This window comes from Leptinotarsa decemlineata, unplaced genomic scaffold (genome assembly GCF_025532065.1).
Source record: "Leptinotarsa decemlineata unplaced genomic scaffold, Ldec_3_MD MMD2_tig00000505_RagTag_RagTag, whole genome shotgun sequence".
NCBI classification, from domain to species: Eukaryota; Metazoa; Arthropoda; class Insecta; order Coleoptera; family Chrysomelidae; genus Leptinotarsa; species Leptinotarsa decemlineata.
The window spans coordinates 19732500-19750226 of record NW_027412549.1 but is presented as its reverse complement, the minus strand read 5'-3'; the positions used below and the strand labels follow the sequence as shown (position 1 = coordinate 19750226).

General features: G+C 36.4%; 1 protein-coding gene across 3 annotated transcripts in view; it reads right to left on the bottom strand.

Annotated features, from left to right (window-relative positions):
* The window catches only part of LOC111502857 (band 7 protein AGAP004871), a 47398-nt gene that overhangs the window by 28403 nt on the left and 1268 nt on the right, over nucleotides 1-17727 (bottom strand). Inside the window, exon 1 of one of the 3 annotated variants that reach the window (XM_074174142.1) lies at nucleotides 2333-2542. The exons of 1 other annotated variant lie outside the window; for it this stretch is intronic. In XM_074174142.1, the coding sequence (XP_074030243.1) occupies nucleotides 2333-2390 (58 nt within the window). In that variant the 5' untranslated portion in view covers nucleotides 2391-2542. Of the gene's footprint in view, nucleotides 1-2332; nucleotides 2543-17727 lie in introns of those variants that run through there. One more of the 3 variants, XM_023157021.2, reaches the window with a different exon arrangement.

Sequence of the window (17727 nt, the reverse complement as noted above, 5' to 3'; positions counted from 1 at the left end):
TATTCTCCAGCCTCAATAGAACTCCTCTGCGTAGACTCGAGACGATGCAGTATAAAGGTGCGTATTCACCAATAAAGCGAGCACAAGCGAACAAGAGCAAACAAGAGTGAACGAGAATTCTGCATCAATAATCGTCTGGTGAGTACGGGCTAGCGAGTGGACGAACGTATGCTTGTTTGCGTTTAGAAAAGATCGAGAAGAAGGCGGTATATTAAAAGGTGCTCGCACAAAGTAGATGGATCAACTACGACTACGAACTTGGAAATATTCGCGCTGGTGTGGACGAGACATCAATTTGTCGAGCAAACTCGAGCGAACATGAGCGAACAGGAGCAAACATACAAAAATCTCGCTCATGCTCGCTCGTGCTCGCTTTTTTGGTGAATACACACCTTAAGGTGCTCTGTATCTGCACGAACAGTGACAGATACATTTCATTGAATGATCTGTTCGATCTGGCAGAAGTCTAGACGGTCACTGAACATATCAGGAGGCTGTCATATAAATTCTTCAGGTAGTTTCTGCCAAAAAGCCCGCTAACGAGGGACGTCACGGCGCTTAGGAGTTATCATAATCAACCCAGTTAACACGGGCTGATTTATTTTTATATAATTTCAGAAAGATCGATTGCAGCTTGAGAAATGGTTCTTATGTTAAATACTCTTCGTGAGTAAAACAATAGCAGAATCAATACTCCTGACCGCTCTCTGGATTGAATGATTCCGTACAGTCCATCTCGTCTTGTGTTTGTAAATCTTTTGCTGGAAAAACCCTCACTTGTTCACGTTGTAGTTCAAGAGGTAGCGAAAACTCATGTGAATTCCTGGAACTTCATGTAGCTTTTCCTATATGACTAATAACGAGTCCGTGCAAAGCTTATTGTTGAATCATCTGAAAATGACATTTTCAACAGGTGATGATCGACTGTATTGCCAAACATGCGCCAAACTAGCTGACTGTTATAAGGAAACAAGTATAACTGAGGCACCAGTCAATCTAATAATAACACTGATGATCTCCAAACAAGACTCAACCTCTGACGGAAGCAAGAGACTCTTTGGAAAGTTCGAAATAGATGAACATTTCAATCTAGCAGACCACTATTATAATATTCATGCAGTCATTGTTCACTTTGATTCTAGCATTGAATTTGGTCATTATTACGCCTTGGTCAAAGACGATACGGACTGGTTTAAGTTTGACGATAATCGTGTCAGGAAGTGTTCTGACGATGCATTGAATCTATTGGAGCCTCTGGAGACACCCTACAATTTGTTTTATGAGAGAGAGGACATTGGTAGATCAAGATCTTCAGATGATGTGGTGCTGCAGGTTTTTCCGGGTTTTCCTGCAGCTGAAAAACACGCCCCGGAGCGCCAATTAATTTTTATTGTTGTTTTTATCGTTGTTTTGTTTTAAAAAAGATATTGGTAACATAGTATTTCATTAATTTTATCATATACCATACAGATTTTAAATTATATAAATAAGTCAATGTCTCAAAAACTATGGGTGATACAGAAAAACTAAGACCAGATTTGGATTCAGCACACGAAAATCTATAAAAATCAGTTATTAAAGTAAACAAAGTTTTCAAAAACATTTTTTTTGTTGGCCTGTATTATGAAACAGAAGAAAAAAATGTATAATAAAATAAGTCAACGAACGTAGATACAGTTTCTACACGAAAGCTTTAGATTTTGTGAAGTATATAAATATAGTTGAATTCATTGGGACACATAATATACGAATGATGAAACATATACAGGGTGTATGTCATCAATTTGAGGTGGTAATAACTCATATAAACGTATATCCTAACTTGTTCCGTTTCCGGGTAACGGAGTGTCAAAGTTTTACTAAAAATATGTTTCTTCTATCGTCACAGAGTGTTACCTGATTGATATTTATCGTGAAAATCATTGTTCGCCTCTGTGTTTCTCCAAGTTTGAGAAATTTTATCAAATTGTGCGAGTGATAAAGAAAAACGTCTTTGAAGACAGGCTTCTAAACTAATGTACGGAATTGAAAAAAAGAATGTCTTTAATTGTTTGATCTAGGTTATTCTGTAACATATTCAAAATCTTCCCGCTCAAAATTACCTTTTTTGTATCCGCGGCAAGCATCTTGCTCACATAATAACCTAGATCAAACAATGAAAGAAATTAGTTTTCATTTCTAGTGTATTTGGCAATATTTTCACTAAAACTGTGACACCCCGTTACTCGAAAATGAAGCAGGGTCACCACCAAGTGGTCACCACCTGAAATCAATGACATTTTTCAAGATGCGCCCTGTATAGTGACTATTTGTCTTGTAAATTTCAACTTACGATATTCAAAAAAACACTCGTATCCTCCGGAGTCAGTTCTCTTCCAACCGGCGTACATTAAACGAGCAGATCGAGCCGTATGGTGTAAACAAACAGAAAATTGTTTAACATAATTTCAGCGATTCACGAAGCTGAGCATGAAATCGGGATTACTTAAGCTACTGACTCAACTGATATGTTCACGGTACGAAAGCCGACTAATCCACGAAATTTGTAGGACGCTCATTGGAAATCGCAATCCCTCAGTCAGGAGCGATGGGTTCACACCTTTGAATCGTATCAATGGTTTATTCGTTTTACATGAAATAGAGTTTTGGTCAAAGAGTACTTGAGTTCATATTCAATATTATTTAAAAAGTGGTTTTTGTACAACTGTCGTTGAAAGTGACATTTTAATGGTTGTCAAGAGTATTAAAAGATATTCAACGAAAGTCATTTTTTGTGGAGGAAAATATCAGTTTTTTTATCGACCTTTTTTGGGTAAATGTTACCTTCCACAATCTGAAAAAATATAAAAATTATAATGGAGAACTTTATAAAAGTGTATAAGGGCAAACTTTTTAGTTTACCCCGATAAGTTACTGCGTAAAAAATCAAAGTATTTTTCACAAAGAAAATTCTTCTATTTATCAGTAACTTGTCGTATTTAACAATTTTGCCTATCAAAAAAAAATAAAAAATAATACTTATCTTTTACGTTTCGGAGGCCAAAATCTGCCTCCGTCTTCAGAAATGGATAAAAAATTCGAATATATACGCAGTTATTCCTTTTTTGATAGCTTATTTCTTTACTTCTTCGACAGATGTCAAAGAAGTTTTGAAATATGAAATTATATCAATGTTGTTGATTAACAACTGAAACATTCGATGTAATACAAGGTACTCTCCGATATCAGTTTGTTGCCATTTCGCCACTATCCAAAGTTTTCTTCAAGATGGGTAGCCAAGTACGGTCTATTTCTAAGGAGCTATTCGAGATACAATTTTCTCCAGACATGAGAATATACGCTGAATCTTTTAGCTGACGTCTCTTAGAATGAGGCTCATTGGTAATCTTTCTTGTCCTATTCCATTCCACCCAATGTTCACCGTCTGATTTTAAAATGTGTTCTGATAATTTTGATCCTGTCAATTGTCTATTTTTTATATAATCTCGATGTTCATTCTCACGCACTTTCAATGGTCTTGAGGTTTCACCAATATAACTTTTACCACAAGAACAAGGTATTTTATAAATACATTTTTTTTCAGATAGTCTTGAAATGTAAGGTATAACGTTAGTTGTAGAAGGTGTCGTTGGATGTTGTGTCGGTAATTGTTTAGTTGTATATTGTTTAAAAGATGATGTTTACAAAGTAGCGTGTTTAAAATATTTTTAACGCTAGTGTTAAAAGTATTTTAACACGATTTTTTCGACCAAATAGCAATAAACAAAACATAATTATTCAATTTACAAGGAAGTTTTATTATAAACAATAGATATAGATACAACTGAATTCCGTTACAAATGTATTATATACATTAATTACATTATTATTATTATTTATGAACATTAATATTAAAAGTACAATTAGAACAACTGCTGATATCAATACCTTGTGATGTTGAAAAGCCTTGTAATACATTTGAACTACCTGAGTTAACAATTTCATGGGCATTAACATTTAATTCTTGAAGTGAAGAGGATGATGCTGTGACGCTGGAGCTAACTGTTGGGATTATTCTTTCGGCAATAGCATTTTTATGAGAAATAGATTGATTGATGTAACCCTCAGCTACTGTTGTAGACGTCCATCCTCCGTGCTTCTGAATATCAGCTACATTTGCTCTTGATTCTGCTAGCAAAGAAGCAGAAGACCTTCTGAAACAGTGACCTGTATTTTCCTTTGGTTCCGGGAGGTTCAGAAACTCAGCAATGGTAGAGGGCATTTTCCCAAACGTATTCATACCAATTGGGTTGGCACTGCATTTATAATTTGAGTATTTCAAAAAAGAATGATTGATAACATAAGCGCATAATGCAACGTGAAATAGTTATGTTTTTTCCAACAATGCAAAAAGAACGACCTATTTTCGTTTTTGTATTTGGAATTTGAACAATCAATGATGTATCCAATAATTCAATGTCTTCCATTAATAAATGGTACAACTCTTCATGCTGGCAGGCTCCATATATTCCGAAATAGCAACTTTTATCATCAAATATTTTTCATATGGCGCCTCATTTATAAACCTCTGGACTTTTTCAAACTTAAGATTTTTTTATTTTTTGGGCATATAACTTTCATTTTTCCGCTTTAAGAATGCTACCACCTTGACATATTTGCTTGTATTAACACCACGACCTCGACAGGAAGCTAACATAGAACTCTCACCTTCAGAGTACAGCAAAAAGAGCATATGTGGCTCATGAGCAACGTCGGAGGAGAGTGAAACGCGCAAGGGGTCTTTCACCCCGTGTGGTCACCTGGATCTACACTGCAATAATAAGACCGATGTTAACGTACGAAGCCATTGCATGGGGACCGAAAGTTCTACAAGCAACGGCCATACAAAAACTATATCAAATACAGCGACTGGCTTGTTTAAACATCACAGGATTCATGAGAACAACACGAACCGCAGCAGTGGAATTAATTACGGGTCTGACCCCTCTGGACCAGTATGTTAAGGAGGTTGCGTTAATGGCCATGTTACGATTGCGCACGGTTGGTGTAAACCTCGAAGTAGGAATGAGTCAATTGAGGCTGATCCTATGGCGAGAAGCGCTTACTGCGCAACCTCTGCTGCAGGCAACCAGTGATGCAATTGAACCCAGATGTGTGTTTAGTAAACTCTGCAAAATACAAATAAAACAGATCATAGAGTCAGATGCTACAAATGCAATACGCATATATACAGACGGCTCAAAAACCAGAGAAGGCTCAGGATGTGGAGTGTACTCCAGATCTGCACTCTGCACTGACAGCAGACAAGCCCTATCAGTATTGAACAGTCAACGTGTTATCTCAGGGCTTGTACTAGAATGCCACCAAGATTTAGCCACGGTAGATAATAACATTATCCTGAGGTGGGTTAAAGGGCACGACAGTTAATTGCATTGCCGACTCTTTAGCCAAGGAAGCGGCTGGACTAAGAATTTTAGGACCTAATGGCACCTACGGACTGATGACTTCGACAATTGCGGAACTAGCCAAATGTCACTCATGCTCAATCCTTAAAGAGATGGGATGGAATCAAAAAAAGCTATCTTGCCAGGATCACCCTGGGCCATCCTGGGAAGCTGGCGCCGAAGAAATATCTGGCGATGACCAGGAGAAATCTACGCCTAACAGTAGGATTTCCGACTGGCCACTGTTATCTGAGAAAATACCTCCATAAAATGGGACTAGTGGAGACACCTCTATGCAGGATATGTGAACAGGAAGATGAGACTATCAGGCATGTCCTATGCAAGTGCCCGGAATTATCGTCAATAAGAGTGGGTGTGTTCGGCGAGTCTCGGCCTACACCTGCCGATATAAAGGAGATGTCTCTAGATGACCTGTCCACCTTCCTAGAAAGGATAGGACAGACAATGACCTATAAGGACAACTCCTCGTGAGGATGTACAATGGGTCTCATGTGACCTAAGTGTTGTGGGCTTACACTCACCCTCCCTACTCTACAGATACAAATACAGAACACCATTTTCAACGAGCGCAACTGACTTTATCATTGAAAACTTGCTCCAGAAAGTTGACAAGTTCCATATTTTCAATTTCTCTTCGAAATAGGCTAAGAAGACGGTTTTTAAGTCTACACCAGCTAAGAAAATTAGAATATGCGATGTCGTACTACTGAGCTCATGTTTTTGGTAACAATTCAATTGAAGCTTTTTTTGCAGCCTCTTCAATATCGTCAGGAATACACAATTTTTCACTGTTGTTGTTCTTCATTATGCAAGACATTTAACACCAGCAAGAACTTTAAATGTGAATTTAAATAAATCGCGTGAGCTGAAAACAATACTGTTTGTTGGTAACCAGGTGATTCGGCCTCACCTGATACGGCCGCCTCACAGCAAATGCGATAACCTGAAAAAAGTTAACTGACAAGAGATGTCAAAATGTTTTTTTATAGAAATAATGAATTTATCTATTTTATTCACTCACAAAATAAAACCTTACTTTTAACACTCATAACATTAAGATATTCCAAATAAAACAAATGAGTGACCTTGTGCCTTTGGTTTCTGAAGGTGCTACAGTTATACCCTCGAGTATTTCTGAGAGCAACGGATAATGGTAATAGTGAGATGCAGAAAAGATGGGGACCGAGGGAATCGCCGTGAAATACACCCCCTCTGAAAGTGACCCACCCTATTTGGACTCTGACTTGAATAGATGTTATGGTGAAGCGAGTTCGCCAGAGTGGTATCAGTTGTTCAAGGCATCCCACCATTTTGTCGGGTACCGCAAGGCATCTGAGCAAATGCAAGATGAGCTCATGCGATGTTGTATCACATGCCTTGCGGTAATCGATCCAGGTTACGCTAGTATTGTATCGAGTCCTGTGTTAAACATCTATCGATGGACAGGCTCTCTTCACATCCAGCAATTCCTCTCCACTTTTGGAGATGCGAACAGTCCGCCCCTCGACTAACCAATACAGAATCGGCTGCTCTCCGTCCAGCCATGAATTGAAAACTCTGGCTTGATGGCGGTGGATGCTTGGTAGTTTTTTCCACCAATAGGTGTTCAGCCCATCTGGGCCTGGAGCAGCAAAGTTCTTGGAACCCACAAGAGCTCTTTGAAAGTCGTCCAGGGTTATCGGGTTATACAGTTCATTGAGCTCAGAGTATCGAAGATCTCTTTTGAAAGCTTCGAACTGCTAGGGCTGTAGTATCTAATTTGAGTGGCTCCGGATGTTCATAGATATCCTTCCAGAAGGATTCCACCTGATCAGCGGTCGGCGGATCATCCACAATACGTGGAGGCCCGTGGAATAAGCGAGAAGGTTTCTCGCGGAACCTAAGGTTTTCTTCTTCATCTAGCATCTAGGCTCTACTCAAACTGAACGTGTAATCCTGTTGTATGTCATTTTATATGGTCCGAACGCCTCAATGCAGGTACCCCAAGTACTTTAGGTAAATTTGCCGGTATTTGGATTACATCAGGTATTATTCTTTGTGTTGAATTTTCTCTAGGTTTACTGTTTTTAGGAGTGTGTATTGATTTGTTTAATATATTGAATGTTAGATCTTGTGTTTTGATTTGTACTTGTTCCTCGATAAGTGATTTGTAACTGTTAAATTTATCGATGTTTAAGTTTTGCCAAATGTCCATGCGGTTTCCCTTATTGACTTGTTTTATGAGTTTTATGTTCTCTGGAGGGGGAAATTATGTTTGTTTTTATGGCGTGTGTTGCGAGGTTTGATTTGTATACTATTACTTTTATGTATGCCTTTTTGCGTTCCTCGTACCTTTGGATCAGTTTTTTCTTGGTTTGGCTGATATAGAATTTGTTGCAGTCCGAGCATTGTATACTGTATATCCCGTTTTGGTTTTTGTCTTCTTCTTTGTCATAGTTGTTTATTTTTTGTGTTATTTTCGTGTTTGGCTTGTATGTGATGTTGATGTTCAGTGGCTTGAAGACGTTTGTAAGTTTTTTGGTTTGGTATGCTACTCGTAAATGCTGTCCATCGTTGTGTTGTTTGGGGTGGCTTGATCCTTGTTCTGTATTTTTTGTTTGATTCTGTTTTTTAATTTATCTATTGTTTTTTGGGTGTATCCGTTCTCTTTTGCTATTTGGTATATGATTTTCCGTTCTTTGTTTCGGGCTTCATTGCTGAGTGGTATCCTTAACATTCTATATATGAATTCGTTATAGGCAGCCATTTTGTGTGATGGTGGATGGTTTGAACTTGCGGGTATGGTGGAGCTTTCCTGTATAAGGTAGGTTTCCTATATATTCCCATTTGTAATTGTGTTTTGTTGTGGTTATATCCGATGGTTATGTCCAGGTAGTTGAGTTTTGAGTTGTGTTCTTCCTCAATGCTGAAAAATAGTTTTTGATTCATTTCGTTAATTTCTTTTGTTATTTGTTCTATTCTTATTTCATTGTGTTGTGATATGTACAGTCCATCGTCAACGTATCTGAACCATTCTCCTTTCTCATCATGTCTTTTTATTATTGTTAAGATTTTCTCATCTATGGTTTGCAGGTATATTTCGGATATAATGATAGATAGTGGGGAACCCATCGCTAGTCCATCTGTTTGTTTATAAATTTTTCCTTCAGATTCGAAATAATTTTGATTGAGTATTATATAATTTAGACTATGTTCCATTTGGTAACTGTAGGTTTTGTTTATGTTTTGGTGTTTTAGTTTATCAGATATGATGTTTATACTCTCGTTGACTGGTATGTTGGAGTACATGTTTTTTATGTCGAATGAGAATAGTTTAGTGTTCGGGCTGACCTTTGTCGTTGAGATTCTGTCTATGAGTTTCATTGAATTTTTAACGGTGTGGTTGTTGTTCCTATTGATTTTGTTTTTCAGTTCATCGGCTATGATTTTTGAAATTTTGTATGAAGGTGCTTTTGTAAAATTGATAACCGGTCTTATAGGTTTATTTTCCTTATGTATTTATCTGTGCGTTGAGTTTTGGTGCTTTTGGGTTGTCGACTGTCTATCTGTTCAATGTTTTGTTGTTAAAGATCTGTTTGTTGGATTTTATGAGGCTATTTATTTAACGAAATAAATCAAAAACCGTGTAAACCGTATAAAAGGACATACAACAGGATGACACGTTCAGTTTGAGTAGAGCCTAGATAATGACAGTACGACCAGCTGTCGAAAGCGCTCGCATATAATCAAAAAGAAGTTATAAAACTTCAATTCCTTTGTGTGACTTACATTTAATATTAAAATACTGAAAATGAAGGAAAATTAGTTGCATCATTCAAAGTGGCTAAGTGTCTTTTTGGTAGTACAAAACGTCAGGTTGATTTCAATATTGTAACTTTTTCAGTGCTTGTGAAAAAAATTGTTATACAAATTTTATGTATCCTCTTTAAGGGGCTGTATCTTAACAAAGGATGCTCCAATGAAGTTTCTTTATATGAAAAATCATATCTCTTGAATGTTTTAGACTTATTCAGTTACACCCTATATATATATATATATATATATATATATATATATATATATATATATATATATATATATATATATATATGTGTGTGTGTGTGTGTGTGTGGGTGTATATGTCTGTATATCCATAACATGGTGAAGCATATTTGTATTCCTATATTTCTTCTTCTTATATTCCTTCAAATAATTAATGTTGCATTATAGAAATATTACTTTCATCAACTATTGACTTAGGTATTGTTTATTTAGATATTTTAATGTATTGTGTTATATTATCATTATCAACTTCAGATTCAATTGAACACCCCCGTCTAATTTCCTACGCACAGACTTGATCTTCTGTAGGTTTACCATTTATTCCCCTTCCCCGCTTATCTTCTGCACTGTGTCATACGTATGTACAAAAATGTAAAACAAGAGGAGAATAAATAATTATTATTATTCTTTTATTATTGCTCATTGTAACACTGATTTCATGAAAATATTCTAGGTTAGTGTGTTTTTATTTCTTCACCAGAATTATAGATGTTTTCCCAGATATATTGCTTTTACCGAAAAGTTCTGATAAATAAATATCTTGAAGATAAATATTATGTCGGAAGCTAAGAAAATTCGCAACTTATACTAGAGACCTAAGTTGCAGAAAATAATTGAGAGAAACTGCAAATGTTCATCAAATGAAAAACCTCGTTTCAATGCATAAACATGGTTTGGTGATGTTTTGAAAAATGGATCCGATGTGTCAGTTTTCGACGGACAAAAAACTTTTTCTCGATAACGAAACAATCAGGAACAAAAGAATATAGAATGTCGTCGACTTTATGAAATATGGGCAACGTAAAATTCGGATCGTTACATCACTACGAACAAGATAACACACCCGGGCCGAGTTATTTATCATTTCCTCATCATTTTCAAAGGTATTCATTCGTTTATTTTTCGTAGTAGTAAAATTTTGATGGCTGATCTGGATTATAGTTGTTATTTCGCTGATCTTAAAATGTTCGATAGCAGTTCGTGCGGTATCGTTAAAATCCATAACACATCCACCCAGATAGGTACAGGATTCTACTTTTCTTTTCGAAAACATCAAAGCGATATAAGTTGTAAATACGATTAATGTTTACCACTACCTATCGACGAGTTATACACGTAGAAACCATCAACAGAATTTAAGATCCATTTATCACTGCAAAGTAATAGTTTAAGAGGATATGTTTGTGAATGAGTAAATACACTATGCTAATAAAAATGAAAAATTTATGTGACTTCGACAAATATAAAGTTGTTTCGAAAGTTTTGTCCGCTTTTATGAATATTGTTTGAACTGTAACATCTCAGTTGATACTCATACAATTTAATCCAGCCATACTCAACCCACCTGGAGTTGTGGAATTTTCTAAATTTCACTCCCATCAGAGTCATAGAGCAGAAGGATTTATTACATTGTTTAAAAAGAAATATAATACAACAAATTTAATTACATTTCATTGCATTATCCACCAAGAAAACTTGACTTAGCATGATGTAAATCCAGAAATAGAAGCAGTGATGAAGACTGTTATCAAGAAAATTCAGAAGCCTTTTGGAAGAACTGGGAAGTGAGTACAACGACGTCCTTCTACATACCTTAGTGCGATGGCTTAGTAGAGGAAAAGTTTTGGGAAGGTTTTTCTCTACGCCACGAAATAATACTGTTTTTAAAACAAAATAAAAAAGTGTACCCTGAATTGCAAATGGATGGATGATGGTGTCTTTTAGCCTTTATATGTGATATGACAGAAATTCACAAGATGAAAATAACATAGTCTCACTGATGGCGAATACAGTACTTGCTTTTGAGGAAAAGCTAAATATTTATCATGAAGAAATTCAGAACAAACAGCTGCATAATTTTCCAACTATGATAAGGACTACAGAGAAGACCGTACTGACATTTTTGAGGAGAACTGATCCATAATTTTAAATTATATAACTGCATTATTAAATCAATTTCAAAAAAGGTTTCAAATGCTAAGAAATATCGAAAAATGTTTGTTACTTGTAGAAAATCCTTGGCATCTAGAAACAATAACTACACACATCGGAAAAGTCTAGGGATATTTTTAAAAATGGCAATAATTTTTTTTCAGATCGCTTTAGGGAAAAAAAAGTTGACGGATGATTATTAAACGGATGTAACTTACAACAAAATTTATTAAATGGTCAAAAATACTGAGTGCGCATATAAGCAAAAAATATAAGCAAAAAAATATGGCTCTTCTTTGGCACCCCGAAAAAAATCATAATACAAAAAAAATTGGAATCAGTACAAAGTATGGCCTCCAGGCTGGTTTATTACGGCCCTACATATATCGTGCATCGACAAAATGAGATTGTCAATGTCTTGTTGAGGTACATTTGCCCATTCAGCGATTAAAAGCTCTCTCAATTGAAACGTTGTGTGAATGTTCCCCATATGCGGAGTAATTCTTCGTTGAAGCATGTCCCACACATGCTCGATGGAATTCAGGTCCAGTGTTTGTACTGGCCATGGCAATACATCAACTCTTTCGTTGGTGAGCCAGTCAGTCACTAGACGCGCGACATGTGGACGAGCATTATCGTGCATTAGGTGGTAGTTTTCACCAACAGCACCAGCAAACGGACGGACGATAGGTAGAAGAATGGTGTCGAGATACTGTCGAGCTGGGAGGGAGCGATTTGGAAAAACGAGATCGGTTCTGCCGCCGATCATGATTCCGCCCCGTAGCATTACTGTACCACCTCTGTATGTGTGGACTTCCTGGACGTGTCTCAAACGTTCATTATATCCAGGTCGTCTCCACAGTCTTACTCGACGAGAATCTGGATGAAATCCAAATCTGGATTCGTCTGTAGACAAAACTGTGGCCCAATCATTTGCATCCCAGTTTTGATGTTCTTGACATCACTCTAATCTTCTACCGCGATTGCCTCTCGACAAAGGTGGACATCTAAGTGGCCTTCTATTGTGGAGATCTGCTTCATGCAGTCGATTTCTGACAGTATCACGACCAATGGTTACCTGGTTAGTCTGCTGCAACACGTTAACCAACTCAGGTGCTGTGATTGTCGGTTGTCTTCTTGCGGTTAAGACCAAAAATCGGTCTTGAACTGCAGTTGTAGCGCATCCTCGCCCTGAATGTTGTTCGGCTGGACTGCCAGTTTCACGGAAACGCCGCCACAATCGACTGATAACACTTTGGGAGACCCCCAAACGAAGAGCTACATCATTTTGTCGCATGCCACCTTGAAGAAGCCCTACAGCTCTATTCATCTTACCAATGGTAAGTGATGGCGTTCCATGTTAAAGCACAATATTTCCAGTTTAATTGCTGAGCAAGAACAGCATAGAATGTACAAACTCGACACTTTCAGATTATTCATTTTAACCGAAAACCTACAGTTTGTAAAAAACTTGATAAAAGATTAGTTACCGTTTTTGCAGGCTTTGTTCAACCCATAGAAATCTACAGGGTGGTCGAGTGTACCAATTTAATCGAAATTAAACGACCTCATGCATTTATTTTTATGATATTTAGTATGTTATAAAAATATCCCTAGACTTTTCAGATGTGTGTATTTCAGAGCTAGCATCAGTTTTAAACTGTAATTACTGAGAGTTGTTCGATGAGTTCATCGATTTTAAAAACGACACCAACCTAGAAGTCCTGTTTAAAGAAAAAAGGAAATATGTGAAATTTTGGAGCCATTTCCCCAAAAATATAAAAGCATCCATAGAAGAACCCAAATCTTATTAACATTCTTTGGGTCTACATTTGTGTGTGAATCGTCTTTTTTGAAAATAAAATACACATAGAATGTATACAGAAACAAACTTATAGACTTTCATCTGGATAATGTAATAAGGTAAGCATGCAGCAACAAGCCAGATTTTGACAGTTTCGAAAAAGTCTTCACAGTATCAAAGATCTCATTGAAACAAGATGGTTTAAACCTGAAGACATTGTTAGTTCCTTCAAAATTTGGTCTACATCGCATATGGCTTCATGATAACCTTATATTATAAAGGTTACAAGGTCATATATTGTATAGCTGGCTTCATTATGACCACCTTTTCTTTTCTCAATAAATACATCTCCAATTTTGAATTATGTTTTTTATTAACACTTAAATAATTTTTGCGGCCCGGGCATCAACACCGAAACGGGTTTGTTACTGGTTGAATCGAAATAAGCGCCATTCGAATCAGTGCACTTTTGTCAACTTAAAATAATTTGATTTATTTCGTCAGCATTAAAATTGTGTGCTCGGAATTCGATGAATTCGACGGAGGCCGTTTTTGCTTGGTCCTGAATGGCGAAGGTTCTGCCGGTGAGAACGTTATCGAAGTGCTTGAAAAGATGATAATTGATTGGCAAGAGGTCTGGGGAGTATGGTGGGGGATGCAGAAACTTTCGGACAGTAATGTATGAAACGTGGAGCAGGATCGGACCCCTCCTGTTGACCAGTGCAGGCTGCTGCTGATACAATTTTCTGTACACTTCGTCGATTTGTTCACAATAGGACTTTGCTGTGATGATTTGGTCCGGCTCGTCGGTGTACAAACACTGTCCACAACCTCTCCTGTTGTCGTACAGGATCAACTTTCCAGCACACATGACGATTCCACCCAGAAAAGGTTCGTTTTACTTGCGCAAAAGCAAAGAATAACAGACTTCGAAATGTTTGAATAATGGAGCACCTACTTTTCGTGCTTTTTTACTTTTCCAATAAGTTTTGAAGCATCAAAAATTGCATGGAAGATGACACCCAGTTCTTACTCCAACCCTCTTTCCATTGTACATCGAATACTCAATCCAATATAATGCTTTGCTGACGACAGCATACTCGTCTCGTCATTCTTTTTGGTTTCCAGGACATCGGCTACGGAGGCACATCTTCACCAGCAGCAGGAGATTGCATATCTTAATGAGGATCTAGAAGTGGTTTCGAATTGGAGTGGAAGTCGCCAGGTTCAATTCAGTGACACAAAACCCAGGCATCGGTTTTCTCCAAGAAGATGAATGTCTCCGAACTCGATATAACAATCTCAGGACAGACAATTTCGCTTCCTGCTTCGATAATTTTGTTAGATGTTAAAATGGATACCAATATGTCTTGGCAAAATCATGTCGCTGGCATTGCAAAGGTCGCTTCTCAAAAGCTTGAGACGCTGTTCTGAACAAGAAAACTGTACACACCTCAGCAACTTTTGATGCTTCATAAAACTCAGATCAGACCTTCTTTGGAGTATTGTTCTCATGTATGGAGCTCCACCCCAAAGCATACCCTGAAACTACTGGATCATATCCAGAAAAGAGCCATCCGTCTGATTGGAGACACGGACATCACTTGCAACCTTGATGGTCTGGAACATCGAAGAAATGTTGGAGATTTGTCTCTCTTTCATAGTTACGTACTTGTAATGTTTCATCCTGTATATGTTGTTTAAGATGATTGTATGTCAAGTGGACTGTGAGTTGTCAATTTTCTGATTAATTGAGAAAAATTTGAAAATAAACAAAAATTGAAAAGTAATTCTACAATTTCAATAAATATTCCAACACGAATATTACATTCGGCGACGAGGATGGAATTAGTACTGGGAATAATTTGAGACTTGATTTCTTCCCTATGGTCATCAGAATTACAGTTCTTGGATAAAATCAGCAAGCGATCGTAGCATTGATCCAAGGTTCCTCCATGTAACTATTTAGCTTGTCTGAAGTTATATATTTCAAACTCAACATTAATTTTGGGTTTGAAGTAATTGGACAATTTCAAATTTGCTTTGTCGTACTCATTATCGGGAGATGAAGATGGTGGCTCTGGTAAGGATGGATACAAATCATTTGCATCATCTCCAATGTAATGCAGTGACATAGCTGTTTTTCTTGATTCTTTGGTAATGTTCATTGCCTGAAGATATATCTCAAGACGATCGATCCATTTTTCCCATCTAGTTCCAATATGAACTTTATTTGTGAAAGTATAAAACAACAATAAAAATTAATTGGCGCTCCAGGGCGACTTCATTGATTCTAGTGGCGCATTTGCTTTTTCAGCTGCAAGAAAACCAGGAAAAACCTGCAGCACCACATCATCTGAAGATCTTGATCTGCCAATGTCCTCTCTCTCATAAAACAAAGGGTGTCTCCAGAGTCTAAAATGAATTCAATACATCGTCAGAACACTTAGTGACACTACTATCGTCAAACTTGAACCAGTCCGTTTTTTTTTTTGACCAAGGCGTAATAATGACTAAATTCAACGCCAGAACCACAGTTAACAATGACTGCATGAATATTATGATAGTAGTCTGCTAGATTGAATTGTTCATCTATTTCGAACCTTCGTAAGAGTTTGGTGCTTCCGTCAGCGGTTGAGTCAAGTTTGAAGATCATCAATGCTATTATTAGATTACTGGTGCCTCAGCTATACTTGTTTCCTTATAACAGTCAGTTAATCTGGCGCATGTTTGACAATACAGTCAATCATCACCTGTTAAAAATTAAGTATCATCAAATGATACAGAATTCAAATTGATGTTTTCCATTACTGACATATGTGCTGCTATAAACTTGGAAACGGCTAACTCGATTTCCATCAACAAAAAAGTATGGAATAGAGAATTGAAATACCTATCAAATGAATCGTCACAAGATCCCCATTTCTATTCCGAAAAACTGAAAGAATTGGTAAGAGTAAAATAAAATATACCTGTTAACTTAATTCTCTCTGACCTTGATATCTTGTTCCATTCATACTGAAACACAATTCGCGGGAGTTTTACATCAAATTCATCTGGGATATTTTCAGTATTATGAGATTTACTTTTTGTAACACTTTTGATCTAATCAAGAAGTTCTCACATCTTTCACTGAAGATGAGAGTTTTCGTGGCCATTTTCAAGACGGTATATGATTGTGGAAGCATTTTTTTATTTTCATTAGGTATTTATTTCTAAAACTAAGTTAAACCGGATTTGGCTTCGAAATTGGAAAAGACTAATGCATTTGAACTTTAAAAAAGGTCTACCTCGATGAAAGTTCAGATATTTTCTCTTCCATAATTATTTACTTTCGGATTTCGAATAAATCGATACCATTTGTTATGCGATGATATTAGATTATGATATTTATTTGACTAAATTTTCGAAACATACGTCTTTTCGATGATTTGTTACATGGTAAAACACATTCTGTTATACCAAAACATTCATTCAAAATATGATCGAAATTTGAATAATGTTTACAGTGGAAAAATTGATTTACTCATTTTCTGGGAAATCTCATACCAATATTTACAGGATTTGTATACATAATCATGTTTGCGAAGCCTCAACGCTGCAATATATACTTGGAATATGAAGAGAGTTATTTTTACCTGATAAAAATACGGAATTTCGATAATATTGTTAACACCTGAATAAATTTTCAAGTCAGAACATGGTTCGGTTGTTTTTTAAAGGTAAAAATTGTTGACAGGCTGCATACGTTTTTCAGAAATATCCATCGATGATTCACTTTGAATATATTAATGTAATTATAGTCTTCAAATCATACAAGGGCTATATCACCTATCCAAAGTTCAATCAGTTGAGATTTTTGCAATCCACAATATTCGAAATTTTGCTAAGCAAACGATTTGAGTATATAACAATATGATGACATTGAATTCCCAAAAATTATATCGCAAATTGAACATTTTTACTTGTATTTCATTTCACTATTATTATTTCATTTCAGGTTTTTTTTGCTGAATATAATTGTTTTTTCAGCTATTCGTTTTCATTCCTGTTCTTTAATTTTCAATTCTTTTTTTTTAGTTTATTCAGGGATTTCAAGTAATTTATATAATATCAGACAATAGAAGTCCGAACTAATAAATTCATCATGAAACATTGTCAATCACCTTTAATCAAACGTTAGTTATTCATATTCAATATAAAATAATTTTGAATCTTGGGTACCTAATTAGCACTTCATTCTCATTGAGGAACGTACTGTAAGAACTCAGTCCATCAGTCATAGTGGTTTTCAGATCCATAAGCCCCATAGGCATTATGGAATCTAGACTTACTATAAATATCTAGTGAGCACCTAATTAGCACTTTTTTCTCTTGCCCTTATTTATTGAGAAACGTACTATAAAAACTCAGTACATCAGTCATGGTGGTTTTCAGGTCCATGAGCCCCATAGCAATCATGGAATCTAGGTTTACTATGATTAT